The 22,222-nt window shown below is 41.2% G+C and overlaps 4 protein-coding genes across 5 annotated transcripts in view; 3 read left to right on the top strand and 1 right to left on the bottom strand.

Moving 5' to 3' along the window:
* The first annotated feature begins 291 nt into the window (after window positions 1–291).
* On the top strand, window positions 292–7,151 carry LOC149105651 (uncharacterized). The gene is made up of 4 exons (XM_089271109.1): window positions 292–532; window positions 2,029–2,091; window positions 5,079–5,381; window positions 6,482–7,151. Exons 1-4 carry the CDS (start codon window positions 383–385, stop codon window positions 6,593–6,595), a joined length of 630 nt encoding a protein of 209 aa, XP_089127235.1. The 5' UTR covers window positions 292–382; the 3' UTR covers window positions 6,596–7,151.
* Window positions 7,152–8,608: 1,457 nt separating this feature from the next.
* On the top strand, window positions 8,609–9,676 carry LOC149105650 (BTB and MATH domain-containing protein 38-like). The gene has a single exon (XM_089271106.1). The coding sequence runs from the start codon at window positions 8,627–8,629 to the stop codon at window positions 9,326–9,328; it is 702 nt and encodes a 233-aa protein (XP_089127232.1). The 5' UTR covers window positions 8,609–8,626; the 3' UTR covers window positions 9,329–9,676.
* A 377-nt stretch (window positions 9,677–10,053) lies between these two features.
* Window positions 10,054–17,011, bottom strand: LOC149105649 (translation initiation factor eIF2B subunit delta-like). Its single transcript, XM_089271103.1, has 7 exons — window positions 16,482–17,011; window positions 15,768–15,870; window positions 15,267–15,397; window positions 14,084–14,175; window positions 13,269–13,354; window positions 12,148–12,328; window positions 10,054–11,427 (listed from the first exon to the last, which is right to left on the bottom strand). The coding sequence occupies exons 1-7, from the start codon at window positions 16,574–16,576 to the stop codon at window positions 11,222–11,224; spliced, it is 894 nt and encodes a 297-aa protein (XP_089127229.1). The 5' UTR covers window positions 16,577–17,011; the 3' UTR covers window positions 10,054–11,221.
* Window positions 17,012–18,403: 1,392 nt separating this feature from the next.
* The window catches only part of LOC149105648 (uncharacterized), a 5,979-nt gene continuing 2,160 nt past the window's right edge, over window positions 18,404–22,222 (top strand). The window contains exons 1-2 of one of the 2 annotated variants that reach the window (XM_089271107.1): window positions 18,404–18,646; window positions 19,923–19,985. In XM_089271107.1, the coding sequence (XP_089127233.1) occupies window positions 18,521–18,646; window positions 19,923–19,985 (189 nt within the window). In that variant the 5' untranslated portion in view covers window positions 18,404–18,520. The remainder of the gene's footprint in view (window positions 18,647–19,922; window positions 19,986–22,222) is intronic. The other variant, XM_089271108.1, reaches the window with a different exon arrangement.

Genomic DNA, 22,222 nt, shown 5'->3' with positions numbered 1-22,222 from the left:
TGTTTCCGGGGAGAGAGGTATTGTTGGAGTGTTCCGTAGGGGTGTGCCACAAGGCTTTCTAAATCCTGATTTAAACACCTCGAAATCGCGAATCGTATTGACAGCGTATTGCATATGATCAGTTTGGCGGTGTTTTCGTACGTTCTCAGGGTGAATGCATGCGCAGACCAGAAGGCAACCCAAATCCAATGTACAGGAAGATGTATGACTCATTTTAGAAGAAAGCTGCTCCAGAGCTTTACATACCCTACCCCCCCCCCCCCGGAACAGCTTAATCAGGCAAACACGCAATATTGAGTAGACCCGTGTTATAGGGTTCGATTTGAATTTACTTTAAATAGAGTTCTGTAGCTATATTTCTTTCACCTCGCCGAGCTTTAAAATGGAGCATAACAAGCAATTGTTGAGAGTCATCTCGATCGCTCAGATTATCATGAGCACCATCTTTTTTGTGCTTGGCATGGCGGATAGGTATGAAGTCCCCTTGATATACACCAGCTACTTGTTTGCGCCATGTTGGATAGCTGCTCTCGTAAGTACACTAAGATGTGAAGGTCGGGCTCTTGTCCCTCGTTCAGCGTTGTCTTAATGTTATCTTAAAAGAGACTGTGCTAGGACGCTTATAATTAGGTCTCGATTAACGTTAGTAGAATTCTTCGTGTAAACTGGATTGGGCATTCCTCATAACGAACAAATGGTTACAGGTCATCTCTGCGTGTTTATAATTCTAAGCAGTCCACGTTTAACAGCAATGGAAAGAGTGATCCATCACGCACAATTTATTGTTTATCTTTGTGTTAGAGGAGAAGGTAGCTATTTCTACTTCCCTGAGTTTTTGTACGCAGTTAACACGGAAATTAAACCTGACATCTTTTTCGCTTGAAGCAACGTGAGCACGCAGGCCATAGAGAAGAAAGAGGAAAAGAAATGCTAAATATATTCATCACAAATTGCACCTAGTTTATTAAATTAAATGTTCTCGCTTGAAACATAGCAAGTTGAGATTAGTCAGAACGTGTCTATAGTAGAATTACTTGTGTAAACAAACCTTGCCTTCACTATGGATAACTGCCGACGAGGAAGTGAAATGTATATCACGTCGTAGTAACGCTTGACTGCGGCCTAATAGCAACATTGGGGAGCTCAAGCAATGACGACGGCGACGCCAAGGCCTAGGACGACGGCTGGAGAAACATAAATTTATCTCTTACCTTTGAAATTCGCAATAATCTAGAACTATTCAGTTAGGACCAGTTTGCCGAGCATTCTAAAACCCTACTCAAACTAAAGATGTAACGCCAGCGATCAATTCCAGAAGTAAATACGAAAAATTAGCCATTGTGGATCACGTTCTTCAAAATGCATAGAACTCAGCATTTCACGTTGTTGTTGTGCAGAAGACGGCTATGAAATCTACAAAAATTTATAACGCTCGTGCACAGCCATCGTTCTGCTCATTAAACGTTATGTTTGGTGGCTTCCTCGTTGCCGTTGTGGTTTGGTTAACCTCCCTTTTAGGGGAAACTGGGTTTGGGCATAAAAAAATTAATCTCACCCAAGCCTTACATAAATAAACGTTGTCTGACTGTTCAGGATATCGATTCTCGACTCGTTTCGTGCTTAAATTCTCGTGCATGTCGAGCAGGCTTAGTACACGCGCAGACCGAAGACTTCGGAGACTGATAAACGACCCTCAAAGTAGACAAAAAACATTCGGCTTACAATAATCAGTAGACTTTTCAACTTTGCGTACGTTAACTGTAGTGTGTACTAACGCTATACTGTAGGGTGACGATTAAAACTCAATAATGATAACGAACCACGGCGAAATAACAAAACTGCAGTACCGAGGTTCGACCTTGTACGGAATAGTAAGCAAAATGAAACCTGTGCCTCAAAGAAAAGAGGCGCCCAGCGCGTGGGGAGACCTTTAAGCAAGCACTAACTCATTTAGACAATTATTATTTTATATTCTATTTTTATCACTTCGATTTTTTTTTGTTTTGTTTTGTTTTGTTTTGGTCCAAGGTGTTACCAGCTGGTTTGATGGGATCGATTTTGGTCAACAAGGCAAGTCCCTCCTCGACTTTGGTAAGGCAGAAATTGAAAATCCTGATTCACTCGCATACATAAAACGGTACAAATGTTTTATCTACTTTAATATCTCGAAATATCGCTCTTTTCTCGAGATACAAAAACAACCAGTTTTTCTGGCAACTTATTTACTGTACTCTGGCACTCGGCCAAAACATGGAAAATAAACCTAATGGTTCATTATGTGCTCTGTCTGTTGCGTAGTGATTATTTTGTGTAAAATAATAGCGGAGCTGGGCCGCTAAGCGGAGCCCCATAACTATAGGAACAGAACCACGCGCATGCATAGAACAAGAAAACCATACAACTCTTTTTTATGGTCAACATGGCTAGCGGTATGGATCACGGTTGCTTGAGACCTTCGACGAACACGACGTCATGCAATATAGCGGCCATACTCCAGCTAATATGGAGTTTAAGAAACCACGACGACGACGCCGAGGACAACGTCGGTTAAAAAAATGAATTTATATTTTACCCACGAATCTCGCGATACTCGAAAGACATTAACCGTCGTGGTTCATGTTCTCCAGACAGCGCAAAATTTAGTCATTTCGCCTTGCTGTTTTGCAGAGGACGGCAAAGAAATGTACCGAGAATTATAACGCACGTGCACAGCCATTCTACTGCTCATTAATTCTTTTGTTCAGCGACGTTGCCGTTGCCGTTGCCGTCGTGGTATTCTTAAATTCCCATTAGCAGGTCGACCAAGGCATGCAGCTTTCATATTGGATAAATTTGATATTGAGCATCCATGCTATGGTCCATTAACAAGGTATCCGCTGACTAGTATCACGTGACCATATCGTGGGCTCAGGTTTAGGCCTAATGAAGGTTACTTATTTTTTTAAATTGACCGCTGATCAGATACTGGTTTTCAATGAGATTGCAGGCTTAAGCCAGGTTAATTTATTTTAATTAGGAGCTGCGCTTTTAGGCTTGGATAAATCTATATATTATAGCTGAAAGGAAACCAAAATCGAAGTTGATCGTATGAAAGTAAACGAAGTAATAATAATAATAAAGTACAAAATGAAGAATATGGCCAAGCAAAAACGACTGAATACCCTTGTCATCATCGCTCATTGCAATATTGCATTGATATGGGGCAGCGGAAAGAAGTAAGTTTTCCAAAACTAAAAAGAAAAAATGCTCAGAAAACCTCAGGGAAAGGTGGCCTTCTAACTTCAAAGAGGTATTTTCTGAAAAAAAAAAAAAAAAAAAAAAAAACTTTATGGGACAGTTTTGGTGCCACGTTAAAGGACTTCGCACTCTAATTTCAATTATGAGCTTTTCCAGGTCACATGCCACAATAGTACAATAAGTGTTTAAAAGTGGTGTTCATTATAAATACGATAACATATTAATGAACGGTTCGAGAAGCATGGAATTAAGTTCATCCTGACCATAAGCAAGTTTTCCAGGGGACAAATCTCAGAAAAGTGTTTTGAAGGGCTTTTTAAAAAAGTTCACTAATATTGACTAGAAAAAGTTTACTAATATTGACTAATATTAACTATCTTAACTGAATAACAGGGAAAGCATTTGATAAATTGCCGATTTTAGAAATTTACGACCTAGGTAATCGTGTCCTACACCAATTTGGAAAATTTGACAACATTCCGTTGAATTTCAATGGAGATATCGTGTTTGAAATATTGGTGATCCGTCTCTTTGGTCGTTTTGAGAAATAATTAAGTAATGGTAATGGAACTTCGTGTCGTCCAATTCGGTCTGTTATCATACTCGTGATAAACAAATCGATTTTGTTATCACTCGTATGATTACAGACCGAATTGGACGACACGAAGTCCAATTACCAGTTAATCATAAAAATTACAATTTCCGAGAAAAGAAGAATAGCCAAGTTATGAAAGAAAGGGAAAATTTGCATTAAAAGGCTGCCAAAGGAGGCATAAACTGCTCAAGGTTGTGACTGGTTGATTTAAACTACAACTTTGAATGTGATTGGCTTATTCAACTGTCCGATAACAAACTGCCAATGAGAACTTGGCAAGTGAATTAGTAGGAAATAAGGGCTTTTTAAACCAGTCAGAAGAGAGCCCCGATTAGCCCAGCGAACAAGGGGGGGGGGGGAGCAGACGCAGGGGGTAGGGCTTGTGTCGAAAGGTTTTACTTAAATTTTCCATTGAATACCGGAATACGCCGCACCTGTCATAGAAAATTTAACCAAGTATAAGGGGCGTATAAGGTGGTACAGGAATCAATGTTCAGGACCATGATGCAAAATTCTTATAAGTACACATCTCTTCAGCTTTCCTGTAAAGAATAATTAAAATCTAGTAAATTGAATCCATTTTGAGAAATAATTACGTAATGGACGTACCTATGGACGTCCCTATGGACTGTAAACAGCCGTTGCTATAGGAGTTGCTATGTTAAAATATGGCCACCAGCGCGCAGATTCGTTGCTTTAAACGTAAATCAAGGAGTAATTCGAGCAAAGTCGTTTCAAAATACGTTTTGCAAATGGTTAGGGATGTTGAATCTTCATGTTTCGAGAAAACGTTTTTAGGAAAAAAATAATTGTACGTGGATGTAAAAGACCACCTTAATCAAAACCATTTTCTTCCAGATTTTAATGCCGAGCACCATAACTATAGGAACAACACCACATGCGTACACCCTACGACGATGACGTCGCACAAAATGGCGGCTTTACTTCAGCTAAAAGGTCGACCGAGTCATGCAGCTAACCTTCGTTATGGTTTGCTGATCAATCGCCGCATGCCAAAACACGGTATCCGCTGACCAGTATCCCTTGACCGTATCGCGGACACAAGTTAAGCGCTCATAAAGGTCACCTGTTTTTTTTAAGTTGATCGCTGCCAAGGTATCACCGGCTCAAGCCAAGATAAGTTAAGTCAATCAGGAGCTCCGCTTTTGGGCTTGGCTAAATCTATATATTATGGCCTTGTTCGTGGGGTTTACTCTGAAGTCGCCTTGATTTTAATTCTTTTCAGATTAACGCCGTGAGCTCCGTGAGCATGACAAGCGTCATAGTATCAGGCATAACAGCGTATCGATATAAATGGGCTGTGGGCAGTGTACTGGTCGCTAACCTATACTCTGCGAGTACGTATCTGGAAGTCACTAACTTTGCCAGCAAGGACGTGGCTCTTAAACTCACCGACCAGGAAAAGACTGTGGTAGCAATAAGCTCATTGGTTGCGATATTTTCGACCATTGAGGTTGCCCTCGCCGTTTGTGCTGCTTGGATCAGTGATTCTCTCTACCAGCCCCCCCAAGAGAATCAAGTCAGTCAGGTATGTGATGTATCTCATTGACTGTGTTGGCCACTGTATTCTCTATCAGTTAGTAATAGTAATTGGACCGAGTGGAGTACAGTTCGGGAAGTAATCGCCCAAGTAATTTCAAAATCGGACTAGCTTGAAGCGCGAGGCCGATTTGAAATTACGAGCACGATTTCTCTCTGAATTGTATTCCACTCGGTCCAATTACTAATTAATCATATTTATAAAAATTTGGAAATTAAAAAAAAGGCTTGGGAAACTTCTTTTCAACGAAAAAGTCAGTAGTGCTTCCCATACATTTTACTAATTGTAGGAAATATTAAGAAGGACCCACTAAAGCGCACGTAATCGACGTGAGTCACGTAGGTATCAAATTACAGGTATCCACTGTAATTGGACACCAACGTGAACGCACGCCGATTACGTGAGAAATAGGCGCGCGGAGAACCAGTTAGGATCGATAATTTTGTTATAGGTACGATTAATAATGGTAATGGACTGAGTGGAGTCCAATTCAGTCTGTAATCAGACGAGTGATTAACAAAATCGGACGACCGCGAAGCTGGAGTGCGATTTGTTAATCACGAGTATGACTACAGACTGAATTGGACGACACGATGTCCCGTTACCAATTAATCATAGCCATTACAATTTTCCACAAAAGTAAAATTTTCCTTTGAAAATGAGCTTTTAATAGTGATTGTTATAGCGGAGACTTCTCCTCCACAATTTTACAAAGTCAGTCTCTTGAATTGGTTGCTATAGAGATTGTAATCAATGTTGTGGTTGGTGGATTAAGTGGAGAGGTCCTAAATGATTGGCTGATGTAACAGTCCGATTACAGGTGTCCGAATATAGTCAACTGTCCAATTACACTGTCCGATTACAACTTTGCAGATTAATTAGAGCCACATACAGCAGTTTATGCAACAATCACATCGGAGGAAATTGTAATCGTTATGATTAATCAATCAATCAATCAATCAATCAATCAATCAAATCGTTATATTTCACGGCCGTATTCTTTTTTTCCAATTCATATGCTAACCGTGATTTGCGTGGCTCAACATAAAGCTGTCGAAACATAACTTTTCTTTTTATTGAACTTTCAGGCAGAAAATGTGTATACCCAGTTTGAAGCCGGATATTTGCCATTGCAGCCGATCTATGCAGCAGCCCAGCCGGTGGTTGCTATTCCACCACGCAGCTACAATGCCCTTCAGTAAATGTCTTGCTTGCTTTTTCACAGTTATTATGGAAAGTAACTGTTGCCTTCTTAGTGAAGCCGTTAGTCATCGTAAAACTCAGAAATTGGTAAAAGTACCAACATGCTATATGCCACTCAGGATTTACGCCCTACACCCCACCTTCCCTTCCCCCGCAATTGAAGCCCTACACCCCATCCGTCCCCCTTCGCCCGCTCAAAATGCAAAGAGCCCTTCTATATTAAGCCGCTCAGAAAATAATCTCTTGTATTTGAAGTTATATTTGGGAATTGCCGTTACAAAGAAACTTAACCAAAATCATTGTAAACGTCATTGTCTGGTAGATAGGTGTAAAAATCACTGTAGCCTTGGCACGTAAGATTTTTACGCAGTTTAAGGTTTCTTTCGAATTAACGACAGTACTCAACCAAGGCATAGGGTATAAACTACTGTTAGTATTAACTACGATATTTGCTCGGTATGTGCAAATATACTATGATATACAAATATACTTTAATATACTATGATATTTGCATGGTATGTGCATATTCCATTGTCAATAAAGTTTGATATCGCTTGCTGTTCGATCAGTTTGGCATGTTCAGGGGGATTTCAAACTGACGCCCCAATATAATATTTTGCGATTTGCTGAAATGAGGAGCCCTCTGCTAAGATAAAGTTTCTCCAACATTTTGCAGTTATAAACCCGACTGATTTTCAAACGTAAATGTCCCTACTTTAATTAGCCACTCGGAATGTAGTCCCCCCCCCCCCCGGGAATCTGAGATTATTCTCGGAATTTAACGGTAGGCTTGTTTATGTCATAGCAGTTGCATGTGGAAAATAGGAACAGATTTACAGGGAAAGCTCCTACCCCTCCACCCACCCCTCTCGTCCCCGTCTCTCTTTCTCTCTCTTAGCATCACCTTTCCGCGAGGCGTAACAGAAATCCACGGGGCAACTATCAGCCAATAGTTCCTCGAAAGAAACACTCCGTTGTTTAAAGAGACAGTGAGTAGCGTAGCCCGCAATCAGAGAACGGCATACGTGATAGAACGCTACTAGATTTATAGTAAAACTCGATAGAAACACGGAGAACATGTTTTCTATTTCTTTAATAAAATGAGCATTCAATATTACGGTCGAGAACTTTTGTGGGGATCGAGGAAAGATTGACGAGGTACGCGAAAATTAAATAAACCTAGTCAATCTCTTAAGAGCTGGCGATTGAGTAAAAGGAAACTTACTATAGTTAACGTTTCTACCAGGTTTGATTTTTATCGGCGTGCTATTGTGATGTGTCGCGAGACGTTATACAATTCATCGGGCCACCCTTTGACGTTAGCGAAAGAATAGGCCTACATTTTCAAATAAATTAGCGCTTCTTCGCTATCAGAACCTCGGGCAAGTTGTGCGGCTAGAAACGATGAATCGCTTGTCATTAACCCGAAACTATTGCCTAAAAAATATTTAAATGTGATCAAACATCTGGGATGGTTTTCAAAATGAGGAAACTTCGCGGATGTTGAAGCGCGTTGAACTGAAAAGGAGTGGAACACATACTTCAAAAAAAGCTTGGTCGATTAAAACGGCTGGGACTTAAGGCATAACTATGCTTAAAGGACTATCTGACTTAACCGAAAAAAAAAAAAAGATCAGTAAATACGAACTTTAAAATACCCATTGGTGAGTGAACGTTGAAGACGCCAAAATTAATTATGCCCTTGTGCCGGTATACACAAAAACAGACGCACATGCACAATGGGTTATATGAATTCAAATCAATACTTCACAGACCGTTACATGTAGTAATGGTACTCGGCCAAGGCTGAATTCCAAAATAAAAGTTATTGTTTTATTACCGGGATAAAAGATATTGCGTTTATTTCATACAAAAGAAAGTTGCTCAAAATGCGAGCTATTGTTTCGCGAGCCAATGAAAACGCTAACATGTGAGCAAGTGAATACGGATGCAAATTAGATAACCGAACCAAAACATCAACAAAAGCCGGCTCGATCAAATCGTGGAAGCAACGCTCATTTTGGTTTTTAATGGAACAGGAAACAGTCATCGAAGGAGATCATTTGCTACGATTCACGGATCTACCCCGTGATGCGATGATAAAAGAAAACATTTTCCACGCAACTGATTTCTCCAAGCCATGGGCCTCAAACGATGTGATATTTGTAGTCGAGGAACAAAGGTTTTATGTTCATCAGTGGATCTTAACATGGTGGTCTCCGGTATTCGATAAAATGTTCTCGTCGAACTTCGCTGAAAAGACAAAAACAGAAATCCCTCTTCCAGGCAAGAAAAGCGTTGAGTTTCAAGAATTGATGTTGATGGTTTACTCTCTCGCTGAGAGACCAATGACAATCGAGAATTGTTTCCTCTTGTTGAAGCTTGCTGACGAATATCAAATGGAGTTTCTTCTTCAGAAGTGTGAGGACTTTCTGGTGGCTGCTTCTGATTCCATCTACGCTGGTCGTTTGAGCATCCACGAATTTTTCCCCGATTTTTCACCACAGCCATCCAAACCCGAGAAGGAACAAGTTTTAGCCTTGATAATAATTGCGCAGGAATATAAACTGGACAAGCTTTTATCGGATTGCTTACACGAGGCTCGTTATTTCAGCCTGACAGAACTCAAAAAGGAATATAAAGAGTTGTGCCATCTGCTTGAGCCCGTTAATTATTGTCGAATTCTTGAAGGGATCATAGAGCGAATGGAAGACAGATTCTGTGTGTTTTGATAACCTTGCCTTAATTCAACGCGATTTTGTTAAGGAAAATTGCATATCCTTTCAACTTCATTCAAATTTCTACCACAAAAATTCGCACCAAGATTGGGCAAATCTTACTATGACAATTTTCTTCCCTTTTGTTTCCTTTTTTTTTTACAGGGATTAGTGTACACTGCTTTGACATCAACGCTACTTTCTTGAGAATGCACTGTAGCGCTGGCGACTAACACAGATAGCTTGATCTTGATTTCTTGTTGAGTTTAATAATTCAGTACTTGCTCTGTTTCAGTGGACCTTGATCAGTTGCTGTTTGGTTCAACTCGAGAGGACTCATTGTCGCTTAAGAAGAAATTTAAGGCCCCGTCCAAACTATACCGGTGAAATTTGATTACGGCGTGTTTACTCTGAAAACGCCTCAAATGTTTTCCGTCCACACTACGCCGGAGGAATTTGAAAACGCAACAATCACTGGTCATTTTGGAATTGTGTTTGAGGAAAACTCATAATGTCATCGTTTTCGCAAAGCTCCGTTTTCAAACTGTTTTCCATCCACACTAAAACGCATAGCCGGCGTTTTCAAATTCCTTCGGTTTGCAAAGCGTTTTTGTAAAGCTCCGTTTTCGTGACGGATTAGTGTGGACGGTAGGCCTAACCGTACAAATAACGCTGCGTTTCAAATTTCTCCGGCGGTAGTATGGACGGAGTCTTAGAAAACCAAAGTCGAGCAATTTGACTGCGGTAAATCAATATAACTTTTTTTATCATTAAGGCTAAGAGTGACCTCATTACTTTTAACAAAGGACTTCAAGGTATTGTGATCTGTCAGTTTGTTTAAAATACTTAACGACAAAAAGATCACAAGGGTTTATTGGTAGCGCAGCAATGTACGCTAAGATCTCTGCCCAGTCAAGAAATCGAGGTTTCAGTTCGCCGTGAACTTTATCATTGGCATGAAGTGGATAAAACGTGTATTTAACGTTTTATATTCAGTGAATCGTGATGTAATCCGTCCTCTTCGTCACCTCGAACAGCCTAAACCTATCTTTACCCTTTGCTACTTCAACATTGAAAGAATTTAAAAAATAACAATTACTTGAAACATGATAGAAGGATACTAAAGATCCCTATTTAGGTAGATAATTATGATAATTCTTCGGTTTTTTTTTTTTCCAAATTTACATTTTTAAATACACCTGGTTAGCGTGGAACCACGAAATGTTTTTTTTTTCCACGTTACGGAAGGCACGCTTGTCGTACACGTTCGGACTGTCGGTATCTGCAGTTGCAACAATCTGGTATTTTCCCGACCGCTAATCAAGACGGACGCGGGCTTTGGGTACAAGATATTCTTTTTGAAGTGCGTATAATAATTTTTGATTAGCTACAGAACGGAGTTTTTCGTAGTTCAAGATCACTCGACGGCTACTCTGTCGTTACATTTCTGTCATCTTGTTTCTAATATGATACTCTTATGGGTAGGGCAGTTATTTCACGGTAAGTTTGATTTCACGGGATAACCGAACTATTATTTAAATAAACAAATGTGCCGTTTTTTAAATGTATTATTTAAGACGTTAATATAATTTTGTTGTAATTCTATTACACGTGTGAAATTTACATTTTTAACGTAAGGTTCAAGATTACACCCAGCTAGCACCTCCGAATTCAGTGCTAAATCGAGCAAGTACGTCCCCAAGGAGAATTGCCCTAAGGAAAGACCCGAACAGTTTCCGACTTAAATAGACCAATGAGATGAAGGTACGACCTCTCCCCGACAGATGCAACGTCAGCTCGTCGTCACGAAGATGTGTCGTGGTACTTAGCGATGTTTCTCTTGTAAATCGCGGGCTCAGTCGTGTTCAAACTGAGAGGGATACGTCATGTAAGATGAATTGCTATATTCTACTGCTGCTCAGGATTCTGCACTCTTAGTACCACTGGCACAGATGTACAGGGAATCATTCCTACTTCAGTAATCACCATGGAGACGAAATGGGGTGGAGTGACGTCATACACGAGGTTCAGTAAGTGAAGGGAATTGACGTCACGCCAGTCAGACAGAACATCCGGGCTTTCTCTGGTCAGCGGTACTAAGTCATCTGGGTCGCCTGGAGAAAAGATCGTTAAGTCCCGGATTTTAAAATACATCTCTCACCTTGATCGCGTCTAAGACTATGACGTCACGACAGCACTGGCTTGTCTATTGCCTGACGTGTATTTACGCGCCGGTGGAAAATTTGCGCGCTGTAACAGGGAAAATTCCTTTCCCAGCAGAGAAACTAACAGACTGGGAATGAAGGCAATTTTAGAAAGTTTACGATAAGACATGGATGTGAATTAACAAGACAATAAGATTATCAGGAGAGCTCGGTCTTGGGACTCAATTTGCGGGTTAACTTCTGTTGAGCTTATACCAGAATTCAACAAGGTTTCTGATTAGATCAAGTGACCCATTCCATAGAAACTTCTGGATGAGATAATGGTCCTTCGCAGGGTTACCTCCCAACATTTCTGGGCAAGTTGCTCCGACAATTCTCTGGGACCTATTTATAATCCTAGGTGGAGACAGGCCCCTCTTGCCCAAGAACACAACACAATAGGGCTTGAATGAGGACCACTCGATACGCAGGCCAGCAGTACACTAACCGTTAACATCGGTGCATATGAAGGTGCATATCGCAGGGGCAAAATAATGAACTGCACCCAAAAAGTAGACAGAGATATGCTCCAGTGAAATGTCCCGTCGAATGTATCGACCTTTAGACCACCGCTTCTCCAAAAGTTTCGTGAAGGGGAAGCCTACTGTCGTAAATTTACTATTTTCTTACTCAGTTCGTTGGAAACAAAAGAGTCAGTCTGAACTCTGTCGCAGAACTTGTACGTCTCACAACAGACCAACACCGGGACGTTAGAGGCCTGGGCCATCATAGCCACCATGGACGAGCCAACACGTGACTTGACGTAACCATTGGCGAGCAGGGCGTGGGCACCAAGGAACACTTTTGATACCTAGAAAGGAACAGGTAAAGAAAAAATTAACATTGCATGTCATGCTAACATGCTCACATGACAATTTCCATCTTTATTATATGACTGAGAAAATTACTTCATTGTGATTGACTGAGAGCAAGCCAATTTATCGTTAATTCTTAATTTGCACTGCAGTGTAAATTAACGCACGCGCGTTCGCAATTTTCTCAGTCATATAATAACTGAGTAATCGTATGAAAGCTCAAGCAATTAAGGATTTATACGTCTTATACTACTCATGATATTTGAAAATTCTATCAAATTGCACGAGCCTAAAGGCTCGTGCAATTTTGAGAGAATTTTCAGACATCACGCGTAATGTAAATCCTTAAATTGCACTCGCATTTATATGATTACCTATACATATGATCTTATTGCTCCAAAACATGAAAAGCAAAAAATACGATGAACACAAACCGTGAAAAACAGACGAAATTATTAGCTATGTTTAGGAATCCTTTTAGTCGCGAAGGCAGCTAATTCGCCAAGAAATGTAAAGGAACTCTCTAGACGACGTTAAAAGATAATTTAAAAACTTTCCTTTGTCGTCAATTGCTTTCAAGACCCGCTTCATCTGCGATCTATCTGAGACAAATTGTTCATCTTGCCAGATAAAATAATACGACAACAAAGCGGATAGCTACTCAAAAATAAATTACAATGTTTAGACAGGAAACCACATCAGCCTTAGTTGGTTTTCATGCACGTCCTCTGTCCTGGTCGAGTTGGAATTTTAAATTCTGGTTTTTGTGGAGGGAAGAAAACCGGAGTACCCGGAGAAAAATTTTCGGAACAAGGCGAGAACCAACCACAAACTCAACCCACATATGGGCACCAGGCCGGAATCGAACCCGGGCTACATTGGTGGGAGGTGAGCGCTCTCACAACTGCGCCATCCGTGCTTCCCAAATACACCAACCTCTTTGATGACGTAAGAAATAGCGCTGATCAACACATATGAACATCTTATCCCGTGTTTTACCAATCTTCGTAGACACTCCCGACCTGTTGAAGACAAAGATATCAAACAACTTAACAATTTGAGTATCAGAACAATATTTTAATATCCTCTTACCGTACCCAAATTCACAATAGCCAATCAAAAGCAATGTATCCTGTTGTGATATGTTGCGACATCAACTCACTGGCTTGGTATGGCTACACTACGAGTAGTCCCTCTTTCGCTTAGTGGCTTAGTCCGTCGAGCGTGACCGTTAATAAACCTCGAGGAAAAACTGGCCACGCGAAATCCTGGGGGCGTTAGAAGCGCCCACCAGGATTTCGCGGCGACAAACTAAGTGAACGAGGAACTATAGATCCGTAGTCTAGGTATGGCTGGATTTGTGGCCGAATTTGGGTGCGATTAATACCTAATCATACCTCTTCAGTTTGTTACGCGTCGTCGGCATATCAGGTTCGTTTGGTCTCGCATTGGGTATTTTGGTTCGACCAGACTCGCCAAAATACGAACCATGGCTCGACCAAGCTCGCTTGATATACCGCCGAACTGAACCGAAAAGGCACGATTAGGTATAAATAAGGAAAGAGCCCACGAGTGTGAACGGATCTTTTGGCGGGAAACGGCAAAACCTGTCGTCATAGTCGTCATGAGACGAAAATGTCCGAAGCTTGACCGAAGGCTCTCGGAGAACACCGAAAATCGCCGAAGATGCTTAAAATTACCTTTTACTGGTTCATTAAGGCTATACTGCGACGAAAAAAAGCACAACTTACCTTCAAACTTTGGTCTGGAGTCAACAACCACCATTCTGAATTTCTTGCCGGCATTATGGCCATCTTTTAAAATTTTTAAAACTAACGAAGAGCTAGAGAGTAGAAAGTAAAAAGGAAAACGCAAAACTTGAGAATGAGCTACCTGACAAGCAAATTATTAAGATGGAGAAATTTGAAAACGCTTTTACTTCTATCGTTAGGCCTACCGTCCACACTAATCCGTCACGAAAAACGGAGTTTTTCGAAAACGCTTTTCAAATCGGAGGAATTTCGGAAAACACTGTGAAAGCAGAGATTTTCTAAAACGATGGCGTTACGATAATCATGTGATTTCTCTAACAGAGTTTTCCTCAAACACAAATCCAAAATGACCGGTGATTGAAGCACTGTCAAATTCTTCCGGCGTAGGGTGGACGGAAAACCTTTGATGCGTTTTCAGAGTGAAACCTTCGTTTTCAAATTTCTCCCGCGGAGCGTGGACGGGGCCTGAGGATCGTGAGACCAAAACCAAAGTAATCACTCTAACCAATCACAAAGGACGCAGACAATACAATGAACCAATCAAAACACCAAGAAAATACATTTAGCTGACGCAGGAATTATGATTGGTTTAGGTTTTACTTCTGATTGGATGAAAAAGTAGTGCGAGTTTTTAAAGCCAATCGGTAGCGTAGTTGATGCAAAACCAAAGCAAATGCGAATTACTTTCGACATTCAAGTGAAAAAAAACATTGTTCAAATGTTGTTTATAGTGATCAATGCGCTTAGTTACACCTAGCTAGTTCTCAGGCATCTACTTAAACTGACAGAAACAAATATATCAATTGAACATAATATATAGGGTTAAAAATCCCAGCTGGCGGGAAACAGACCAGATGGCTATTTACAAGCATGACCGAGGAGTTGAACTAGGGCCTACCGAGAAACAAATCCGGCTTCGCGGTCAGAGCGGGAATTGAAAACGCGACCTCCGGATTTCAAGTCGGCGCCCTAACCACTCCACCACACTACCTCCAAATCGCTTTAACACAAATCTGTGTAGAACTCCGTCAAAAGTATGTAACATTTGCAGTCCAATTTCAGTCCTTTATTGATCGTCAAAGAGATGAGGGCGTAAAGGGAAATATTCTGTTCTTTTGTGCTTCTTTTAGAAGAGTTTACAAGAACATTTTATGATACACACCAAGCGTATGTGAGTATCACATCTCCATCGTTGATCTTCGTTCTTGCATATGTCTTGGAGATGGCAACGCCGGCTAAAACAATTTTTTCCTTGATAAACTTGTCGATGCTCTGTATAAGATTCCTCTTAGCCTGGAAAGAATAAAAAAAAAATCTATTGAGGAACTACATGTACACGTACATGGAAATGTACACTGCGAGCAGTCTTCCCCTTGCTACTAATAAGTTATATATACTTACAATAATTTTGGAAATACGGAGCGGAACAGGGGGAGATCCCCTCCCTCCCCCCACCTGCCACCCACCGGTAACCAATTCCGACACTTTTACACACCCGGCCGCTTTGATCACAAGCAAATAGCGCTGCGCCTACTTAACATTTTCCTCCTGCTATTTGAGTTCAATTTGAAAACCCTGAACTGAACAAAGCTTGACATTTCCTCTCCCCATCACCTAATAAACCCCACGAGCTTATGTGTAACTGTTACAAAGATAAACTAACCTGATCTTCAGCCATGTCAGGTGGTGTGTGAGTGATCTGCAGCTTTAGATATTTAATGGCATTGCCCATACTAACAGACAGAGGCCGACATTGAGTCAAAAAACTGAAAACAAAAATAAAAACAAAACAAAACAGATTTGAAGAAAATGTGACAAACATATTTATTTATCTACACGGCAAAGATGTCCTCACTTCTCTCAGTTTTGTCACTGAGTCACAGGCGACCTGTGGAGTCAGGCCTTACAGACGCAGCATAATTCAGAAGTTGAAACAAATTGTTTCAATATATTGTTGATTTTAGTTTCATCAATTTGTGGAAATGTATCATTCTGGGACATAAAAAGTACTACCCCGCTAGGATGCATAACTCTATTAAACATTCATATACTACCATTGTTTTTGTATCACTTAAATCTGTAAAAGTTTTCACATACCTAGTTATAATTTAGTGAATTCAGTGTAGAAAAGTTCAAAGTAGAAAAATTGTGTCCTTAAAATTGAACACCTACAGGTCTGCATAATGTAACAAACTGCAAAAAACATCCATAACATTTGACCTGCCTGTTCCACAAGATCTTTTGACATTTTTTAACTTGTATTTAAAAATAAAAGCATGGTCTGAGTTCCAAGTTCATTTAGTCAAAGAACATTTGAATGAAAAAAGAGAGAAGTTATGTGCTGCACAACTGTCAGCGACAAATTTGCATCCTTTACCTAATATTTGGTTTAATCTTTGCATCAAGGTCTCTGCAAAGCTCCTTCTGAGGTGGAGTGACATAATCTGCAATCAACTGCACAGAGCAAGACATTGAAATCAATGTTTTTGTAACACCCCATTACCCTATGTTCAGCCCCTGGTTCAAATACCTTTTATTGGTTATTCTAACTTCTTCTTGTTTACTGTGCATTTTTCTTGCAGTGGATTATGTGAATTTAGTGTTACGTATATCAACGGCGAAAAATGAAAATGACTGTACAGCAGCCATGCGGAGGTGTGTTGGCTTCAATTGGTTAGAGCGCTCGACTCTGGATCAAGCGGTCCAGGTTTGAGCCCTAGCCAGGGACATTGTGTCGTGTTCTTGGGCAAGACATTTTACTCTCACAATACATGTACCTATCTTCACCCAGGTGTATAAAAAGGTACCAACAAATGTAATGCTGGGGGGTAACCCTGCAATGGATTAGCATCCCATCCAGGGGGAAGTAGAAAGACGCCTAGTCACTCCTTGCTACAGAGAGCGGGATAAGCCCGGTAGACCACTTGGCTCATATACTCAGCTAAGCACCAACTATTTGCATGATATCATACACAATGCACACATACTAACGATATTGCATGTCTTGTACCTTATTTCTTGTGTTAAGGACAAGTCCTTTTCATATTGATGAAGATGAGAAAATAAACCAACTTTCTTCTGAGGGGTTGTCCGTTGAGCGACCTAGCGAAAATTATTGAGCAAAATGTGAGCAAAAAATAACTTCAATATAATAAAATTAATCATAAAAATTACAATTTCCTCGATTGTGATTGGTTTAAAAAACTCCTATTTTCCACTAATTCACTTGCTAAGTTGTTATCGCACAGTTGGTTATTGGACAGTTTCTTACTGGACAGTTTGTTGAGGGCTTCCGTGTTTACCAATTATTAGAGGATGGGACCCCCTCTGTATAAAATGAGACCTCTTTAAGTAGATTATGAAATGTTGTGTTGAAAGGAAACACGTTTTAGTAAATGTGGTAGAAGAGCGACAGCAGTTTAATGGCCAATTCGCTCTATAAGACAAGCTTGCAGGGAATCATGGTTCATCAAAAGACATCATCCATGCAGTTCAAGATAATGACTACAATTAGGAACGATCGCGCATCTCTTAGAGAGAGTTGGCCCTCGAAAAAAAGAGTTGGTACCGGCCACAATTAGTGTTGAAGTTTCTAATTGTAGACCATTGTATTCATTGGGGAGTCCTAAGTCAAAGGAGCGGGGCTCCTCGATGTCTCATTTAGCTGGGCAAACCGCGGATTTTGGTATCACTTATAACAAACAATACAGGCGTATTGATAGCTAGTCGGCTAGAGGTGCTTATGCAATGACGACGGCGGCGCCGAGGAAAACCCATAGTGAAAAAAAGGATTTATAATTACTTCCGAATGTTCCAATTTTCTTGACCTGTTCAGTACGCCAATCGGTCTAAAAACTTGTGCAGGCTAAATATCTAGTGACAGCGTTCAATTCCAAAAGAAAATACGCAACATCACTCGTCACGATTCAGATTCTCCGAAACACGCAGAAGTTGGTTATTGCCGTTTTGTAGATGACAGTAAAGAAATATACAAGATTTATAATTCACATGCAAAGCCACAGCTTTGCTCGTGAAACGTTTTCCTTTCGCTGACGTTCTTGTTCGTGTCACCGTCGTGGTTTGCTTAAGCTCCCTATTGACAGAGCTACCTCTAACAGACGAGGCCATAGAGAAAGGAAACTGAAAAGCGTCCTAAAGCAAGGCGAATCCACATCTGAAGAGCTGACCGCAAAGTTAATTATCTTTCAGTTTCGCCCGTGCATTTACATGTACAAACGTAGCAGTCTTAAATATGGACATAAATTTACGTATTCGTGACACTCTACCTGTAGAGCCGTTCACCTATTATGCTGAATTCTGCATTCATCAGTGGACAGTTCACCAGCTTTTGAAAATTGAAGTGCTTACACCTTTTCCCAAAGCTAGCTTAAAATTGCGCAAAATAGACGTCTTGAAATGGAGATCTGGATAGTTCAGATTTTGATGTCATTTATCTTTTTAACGCTCGGGTTGGTCGACGGATTTCAAGTACGATGTGTTCTACCAAGCTTTCTCTTCATACCATGTTGGATAGCTGTTCTTGTAAGTACACTGCGGAGATGTAACATGATCCATGGTAGAATATGGTCTCTTCTTCTCCTTTACAATGTTTTTAAAGTAGATTAAAACTTAAAAACAACCGATGAAGAACCAGTTGCAGCTTGGGTTTATATGTAGGTGACAATGAATTGTTTTTACAACGTTCGATAAATTTTCGATTTTTCGATAATATTTCCTTTGGAAGCGTTCGCGACAGCATGCAGGTTTTCATGCTTACACATTTTCGTCAGCACTACGATTACTATCAGTGATACTCCTCATTGCGACTTCAGTAGAGAATGTAAAGAAATGAATTGCTTGATGTTTTTATCAAGTGTGAGACCACTACGGCTGTGCTTCAGATTTCATTTCCGGGTTTCGTTATCGTATAGCCATGCCATGAGCCCAGAACCTTCCACGAGCCAGACTATGCAGTGCTAGGGGACGTTTTCGAAGCGCACAAATTCCATCTTGATCAGACGATAGAAAGCTTTACACCAGACTTGGTCTCTCAAACAGCCAGTGAAACTCAGAAAATGGAAAAGGCGGCTGGAGCCGGAAAGCTGAAACTCGAAGGTTACAATATAAATACGCGTTTCTTTGTAATCACGCATAACTAGGATAAAGGGACTCTGAACGAGTTTGGCAGTCTCCTGGCTGTAAGGGAGGAAGAGAAAGCCAGGGAAAAGGTCGACTATGAGCTGAAATATGTTCCCGCCATTGCCAAAAAAATACTAAAGCTTGCTGACAAGAGCAATGCCGGTTGGCGGGCCCGGGTCAAAGAAAATCAGACCAGGGATCTCGCGGGCGATTCCGGGCGAGGACAACAAGAGGATCGAAAAAGCGAAAGAAAGAACTGTAGAGAAGAGGAGACAAAATACTTTCAAAAGTGCGGAGAAGAACAAGAATTTGTCTAGCACTTGAAATGATCGCACAAGCGATCACAGGTTTTTTTTGTAAAATTAAGAGTGCTCACAATGCAAGTGATCTCACTCTGCCTGCCTTTCACTCTCCGACATTCTGCTACGCTTCGTTGACTAAAGACTCATAGGAAACTCGGGCTCGTAGTCCAACGGTTAAATAGCTAATGATTTAGAATCAACTAGGGCCTGTGAGGTCAGCTGTTTTAGTACAGAGGAAAGAAAAATAACTTACCAGTTGAGAACGCTATAAAAGTAAGTTCGAACATTCATCTGTTCTACGGAAAAATTAAAAAGCACGATTTATCTTAAAGTTTCCATTTTATATTGACGGCGAACTGTTTTCTGTTTTTACCAAGGTGTTGTCTACTGGTATCATGGGACTGGCAATGTCCACCTCGGCTAGACGCTCCCTAACTTTGGTAAGAACTACGCCGTAATGAGAGCTGTTTCATTGATTTTAGACTTGTTTAGACTTTGAGATTCCTCTATGATTGTCATAAATTACGTTGTTCTACCTCTGAACTGAGATACGTTTTCCGATTGGAGGAGAACGTGTCATGTGTCGTGGGTCAAAACTCACTAATTCGCCAGGGCTAACAAAATTCACTAACTCCCTAGGGAAACAACAACTTGAACTTTTGACTCACACATGATCAGGACGCGTTCCTTGAAACCGCGGCAAATTTGTGAGCCAGCCGGCGTCAAGCAAACTATTTCTTCGCACTTTTTTTCTATCTTTGAGTTGGGAGGTATAACAAAACACTCAATGACTGGTCCCGCGGGAAACAGTGAGTTTTGTTTGCTCTCGACCTCAATGTTCCTTTCGGCTTCGCCTTGGGGAACATTGAGGGTCTCGGGAAACAAAACTCACTGTTCCCCTCGAGGCCAGTCATTAAGTGCTTATTATACCTTATTATAGGAAATTAATGATGTACTTTGACAACGCGAAAGAAAATTTACGTTACACAAAATTAACGCGCCTAAGTTTATTTTACGCAAATTAACTGTAATACAAACGTCTCAACATACATATCTAAAGGCAAAAAAGTATTTCCAGTCATTGTTAGCTCATTGGAAATCCCCATTAAGGTGACCATGAAGTGCGAAGACGAAATGACCTTGGAAAATTTAAGAAGGACTGAGGAAGTTAGCTATCCCCTCGGGGAAACGGATCAATACGAAAACCAGTCCAAAGACATTTTGAGCTCAATCTTGAAGAAGAACTACCAGATACGGACTCCGAGGCATTGATAGTGGAGCTTTGAGCAGATGAGGTTTTGTTACTGAAACAAAGGTGAAACAAATAGAGGATAATACATGGGCGAGCGTAGATATTAAATTGAACACTCGAAGATATATTCCATATTTACAAGCAACCATGTATTATTTTGTTTATTATATAGACATACTGATAACGACGTTTTTCACCATTTGACGAAGATTTCCGACGAATTTTCCAAAAATTGTCTCAAGGACACACGAACGTTTCCGGAAAATTTCCGAAAATTTCCGAAGGTTATCGAAGATTGCCAAAGATTGCTGAAGACTTTCGATCATTCAGCAACAAATTTAAGTACAGTTTAAGGGTCAAACATGATATCAGTGAAGTAATCGATATCTTCACTAGTGAGGATACGGAAAATACGCCACCCGAGTCCCGAATGTGGTTTCGTATGAATTTTACAAGTGGTAAAACACTCGTGTCTATATAATAAAGGTGCTCTTTAAAATTAACATCGACGTAAATTAAGATGCATTAAACTTACCCGATTGTTTTTAAATCTTGTGAATAAAGTGTATCGTTAATTTCCTATAATAAGGCAGTTCCAAAACTGATGACTTTAGTCAAAGCTATGTCAGCTTTATTCTGAGTGAACAAAGACATCGGCTAAGTTGCAGCAGTAGCTGAGGAAGCAGCAGTGGCAGTGCATTTAACATCGCAGAGGTAATGGTGGTGGCGGTAGGTAATGGTGGTGGCTGAGTGGCAGTGTCAGTGGCAGTGGCAGTGACAGTGGCAGTTGCGGTGTTGGTCACAGTGGCAGTGGCAGTGGCAGTGGCACTGTTAGTGGTAGAGACAGCGATAGTAGTAGTGATAGTGGCAGTGGCAATGGCAATGGAAGTGGAAGTGAAATTGAAATTGAACGTGGTAGAGGTAGTGGTGGTGGTAGTGGTGGTGACAGTGGTGGCAGTGGCGGTGGCAGTGGCGGTGGCAGTGGCGGTGGCAGTGGCGGTGGCAGTGGCGGTGGCAGTGGCGGTGGCAGTGGCGGTGGCAGTGGCGGTGGCAGTGGCGGTGGCAGTGGCGGTGGCAGTGGCGGTGGCAGTGGCGGTGGCAGTGGCGGTGGCAGTGGCGGTGGCAGTGGCGGTGGCAGTGGCGGTGGCAGTGGCGGTGGCAGTGGCGGTGGCAGTGGCGGTGGCAGTGGCGGTGGCAGTGGCGGTGGCAGTGGTGGTGGCAGTGGTGGTGGTAGTGGTGGTGGTGGTGGTGGTGGTGGTGGTGGTGGTGGTGGTGGTAGTGGTGGTGGTGGTGGTAGTGGTAGTGGTGGTGGTAGTGGTAGTGGTAGTGGTGGTGGTAGTGGTAGTTGTAGTGGTAGTGGTAGTGGTAGTGGTAGTGGTAGTGGTAGTGGTAGTAGTAGTGATAGTGGCAGTGGCAGTGGCAGTG

The sequence above is a fragment of the Orbicella faveolata genome, unplaced genomic scaffold (genome assembly GCF_042242905.1).
Source record: "Orbicella faveolata isolate gen_17 unplaced genomic scaffold, um_ofav_v1 contig_34, whole genome shotgun sequence".
NCBI classification, from domain to species: Eukaryota; Metazoa; Cnidaria; class Anthozoa; order Scleractinia; family Merulinidae; genus Orbicella; species Orbicella faveolata.
The sequence above is the reverse complement of the archived record's forward strand: the minus strand, read 5'-3'. Positions and strand labels throughout refer to the sequence as shown.